Consider the following 4880-nt stretch of genomic DNA (forward strand, 5'->3'; position numbering starts at 1 on the left):
GTACGGCTATGGTTTTGTATGAGGTTCGCTTATGTTTTTTTTTCGTCGTATACGCCATCATTGAGTGAAGTAAAGTAAATATGATTCCATATTTCAAGAGTGTGAAATATTTGCTTGAATTTGCATTTCAATGCGAATTAATTGCATTATTTGGCAAACCATGGGGAAGATGATGTGGCTATAAACGTTACCATCTGATATTTTCGATACGATCCATTTGATGTAAAACGTAAAATTTTGTAAAATTCCACCAATTGACGTCAGTTGTTCGATATAGTTCTCTGGAAACATTGCATTGTTGATTAAATTATAACATAAATGTATTACTTGCTGACGTAACTATACTTGAAAAGTATATAAGAAGATGCGTTCGATTTGTAGGTCCGTTAAACAGTTCTTATCAATTGATACGTTTACAGTAAACTTTTGATAGTTCGAAGCTAGAAAAATGCTGAGTCGAAGATCTTTAAAACTGCTTCTTTTTGGCTTGGTGGTATCCCAGGTGAACAATTTCAATCGTTTTTTTGTAATTCTAATATTGCTAGGAATTATTTCACTTGCAAATGTTGGGTCAATTTTTTATATTTGATTTTTTTTGGCGGACAGTGTGAGATTTTTTTTCTAAATTAATTTCATTGATGAAAATGTCCATTTTGGAGCTTTTATTCGAATGAAAAACAGTTGAAAACAATTTCAATCTCATCCATTGTTCCCATTCCAATTAAATTTGTTTCATTTTCACAGTTCTCAATCGCAGATGTGAGTGGGGAACCATCTGGTCGCAAAAACGGTTATGTGACTCCAAAGAAGCCAGACCCGCCACCCAAATATGCCAAACCTGTTATGATGAATCCGGAAATTCAAACCGTGAAAGCAGGAGCAATAGTTATGGAGGTTATATCTGAAACGGATCACAACGAATCATTCCTATCGACTATTTCAGTGAAAGATCGAGTCAAAGAATTTGAACGTCACGGAAAGAATAACGATGGGGCGCCTCCGAAGAAATCCCATTCCGTAAAAGCGACCAAACCTGCAGAACGACCAGACGGTAGGATTGAAACTCATTTCTTTATGAAGTTTCACTTAAAAATTCCATATACAAAGCACTTTTTAATGTATAGAGTATACAACACGGGCGTAAGATCTACGTCTATTCTTATCTCTGATCTTTGTTCAACGTGGTTCATATTATATGCGATATATATATATTTTAGATGAGAGTATATGTAAAAACTTCTCATTGACATAAACAGAGCGTGTTATGAGCTGATGTCAGCAGCACTAACTGACGTCAGTTGCTGATATCAGCAAATGACGTTGGTTAGCTCTGGACATTGAACAAAAGACATTTTCTTTCACTAATCTATTTTTTTTTTTTTAATTTTCAGTAAATGAAAAAGAGAAAAATGGAGAGACAGCACTGCATAAAGCTGCTGAGACTGGTAACATTGAGCATTTATGTTTGAAAACCATGTTTCGTTCGATATATTTCATTGATCTGAATTATTTTTTAGGTGATGCGAAGGAAGCTCGAAAACTCATCGACAATGGAGCCGATGTTAATATTGAAGGTGATTCGAAAATGACACCTCTTCATTATGCTGCAGTGGAAGGTAATGTTCAATATTTATTTATACTAAATAAGATATTGGTTTGATCTTTTTCATTGGTTTGTACTATTTTTCAGGTCACACGGATGTTGCTAAACTTCTCATCGACAATGGAGCCAATGTTGATAGTGAAAATAATCTGAAAGTGACACCTCTTCAATATGCTGCTAAGAATGGTAACAATATTTTTCCATATTTTCGCTAAATAATATATTGGTTGGATCCTTTTCATTGATCTGTATTATTTCTCAGGTCACAGGGATGTCACTGAAGCGCTTCTCAAGAATAAAGCCAATGTTAATATTGGAAATAGTTTTAAAATGACAGCTCTTCATTTAGCTGCTTATAATGGTAATGTCGAGTACTTATTTTCGCTGAATAAAAAAAATTGGTTTGATCTTTTTCATCGATTCGTATTTTTTTACAGGTCACAAGGGTGTTGTTGAATTGCTCATTAAATATAATGCCAATGTTAATTTGAAAGATGGTTTTAATCTAACACCAATCCGCTATTCTATTACTTTTGGTAATGCAGGGATGTTTATTTTCAAAACACAGAGAACTAAAATGTTGTCCACGAGAGGTCAAAGAAAGTGGTCAAATCCATAGAAAGACAAAAAATATTCGTGTTGTTAAAATAATACAGCCGGTAAAATTGATCAACCAAAAACTTCAAAGTCAATTTCACTTCTCAATTGACTTTTCTGACATCTCAGCGTTACCTTTACCCAGTCACACCACACGCTCTATATTGACAATGTATTTTTTTTAAACCTTCATTTTGATACGCCACTAACATAATTTACACTCAAGTATCTACTTTGTGTATAAAAACGCCATTTAAGGTGCTGCCATCTTGCGTATCACGCACGAAAACTTAGTACTCACAGATTGGACAAAACGACGAGCATGTGGAGTGACTGTCTTTACCGCCGCAATGACAAAACCGATTTTTTTTTGTCTTTTTCATGGATTGGACTACATTGTTTGACCTTTCACGGACAAAATTTTAACTTTTACATTTGTGTGAGTAAGAAATTGGTTTGATCTGTCGAACTGTATTATTTTTCAGGTCACACGGATATCACTAAACTTCTCATGGACAATAGAGCCGATGTTAATTTCAAAGATGATCCTAATTTGACGCCTATTTGTCAAGCTGCGATAAAAGGTAATTTTAAATATTTATTTTCACTAAATAGGAAATTGTTTTGATCTTTTCCATTGATCGGTATTATTTTTCAGGTCGCGAGGAGTTGGCTAAATACGTTCGTAAAATGAGTGGACAAAAGTCATAATCGGATGATTTCTTTCGACTCCCGTACTCGATTGTCCATTAATTTCAAAACATTTTTTGTCAATCTTTAACCATACCGATACTGTTGCTTTGTTGGAACATCAATTAAAGTTCTGTCAAAAAACAGCTCAAGTCTTTTAAATTGCTTACGGTATTGATATTGGTATTAGTATTGAGTAGAATTTTTTTTTTTAGTTTTAGTATTTTCTTTGCAATTTCTTCGAGGATTTGCCTTTCTCTTTTTACTTTTACCATTCAAGTGGTACATTCTTTTTTGCGACATTACTTGTACGTCTGGGCACTGAGTATGAGATTCGCTTATGTCTTTTTTCAACGTATTCAGTATTCACCTTATTTTGTGATGTAAAGTAAATATGATTCCGTACTCTAAAGCCTTTGTGAGGTACTTTACACTACAAAAATGTAGCTGGCATGGAATATCACCTCAAAAGTGGTTTGTTGTCAGCGATATGTGGTGCATTCAAACATTTAGTTTGTAACGTTATGTAAACGACGATCCATCTGTGGTTATTTTTTAACTTTGAAACGACTTTGGAACGGAGTGTGTTTTGTACATACCGAGAAGATGTAAACATTTTAGTATTCAAATAGCCTCGTCAAAAAAACACCACTCATCATTTCAAGAGTGAAAAATATTTACTTAAATTTTCAATTCAATTGCGTTGTTTTTCAGACCATAATGAAGGTGATGAAAGAATAAATGTAAACATCTGATATTTTCAATGCGATACATTTGATGTGGAACGCCAAATTGAACACACGTGCACAGGTGCAACTGTAATTCCATCGTTCGTTTGATATTTTTTCTTTTAAAAACATGTGTGCGATAACACTAGGTGAATTTTAGTTAGAATCGTCATTGTGCGTGGATTTAATAATACTGTTAATGTGTTGCTTGCTGAGTGCTGACGTGACCACACTCGAAAAGTATATAAGAAGATGCGTTCGATTCGTATGTCCATCAAACAGTTCGTCAATTCTTATCAGTTGATACGTTTACAGTAAACTTTTGATAGTTCGAAGCTGGAAAAATGCTGAGTCAAAGATCCTTCACACTGCTGCTCATTGGCTTGGTGGTATCCCAGGTGAGTCGACAATTTTAGTCAATTTTTTGTAATTTTAATTTTGCTTGGAATTCTTTTCATTTGCATATTTTGGATCAAATTCTTTTACATTTGATTCTGTCAGTCGAATATTTAAGATAATTTTTCCTAAACTAATTTCGAAAAATGTCCATTTTCAAGTTTTTCGATAGAAAAATAAATAATCTTCCACTCTAAAAAGAAAATGTCCATCGGAAACTTTTGTTCGAATGAAAAACAGTTGATAATCATTATAATAATCTCATCCAATGTTCCCATTCCGATTGTATCACTTTATTTTATTTCCACAGGTCCTAATCGTGGATGTGAATGGAGACAGTAAGAATAAAGCTCCATTTCTTTATCAAGTTTCACTCTCGGTTTTTTTCGGTTTTTGTCATATCTCCATTTCATTCTATTTTTTCTATGAAATCGAAGAGAGCCTCTGAATAGCGTAATATTCATTTCCCTATCACTTCGACACTTCCACGCGCTCTTGCGTAGAAAAGTTCATCTCACAGACACAAGACATTTTCTTTCGATTCACTTCACTGATCTACTTCCTATTTTTTTCAATTTTCAGTAAACGAAAAAGACGGAAATGGAAATACAGCTCTGCATAGAGCTGCTGATACTGGTAATTTTGAGCATTTATATTTTTAAAAATGCTTTGTTCAATCTATTTCATTGGTTCGTATTATTTTTCAGGTAAAACGAATGAAGCAAAAAAACTCATCGCTGAAGGAGCCGACGTTAATATTGGAAATAATTATAATCTAACAGCTCTTCACTTAGCTGTTGATAAAGGTAATTGTTGAATACTTCACACACAAAAATAAGTGTATAGATAATTTACTTTACTATTTT

General features: G+C 33.6%; 1 protein-coding gene across 1 annotated transcript; it reads left to right on the forward strand.

Moving 5' to 3' along the window:
• Window positions 1-744: 744 nt before the first annotated feature.
• LOC129571943 (ankyrin-1-like) lies at window positions 745-2911 on the forward strand (the record flags this gene model as incomplete). Its single annotated transcript, XM_055451828.1, has 8 exons — window positions 745-1051; window positions 1392-1445; window positions 1518-1616; window positions 1691-1789; window positions 1866-1964; window positions 2041-2139; window positions 2686-2784; window positions 2859-2911. Coding segments are annotated over 8 exons (909 nt in total), but the record flags the coding sequence as incomplete, so codon positions are not given.
• Between the last annotated feature and the right edge of the window lie 1969 nt (window positions 2912-4880).

Source organism: Sitodiplosis mosellana, unplaced genomic scaffold, assembly GCF_009176505.1.
Source record: "Sitodiplosis mosellana isolate CC-2019 unplaced genomic scaffold, AAFC_SMos_1.0 Smas_scaffold_3815, whole genome shotgun sequence".
Taxonomy (NCBI): Eukaryota; Metazoa; Arthropoda; class Insecta; order Diptera; family Cecidomyiidae; genus Sitodiplosis; species Sitodiplosis mosellana.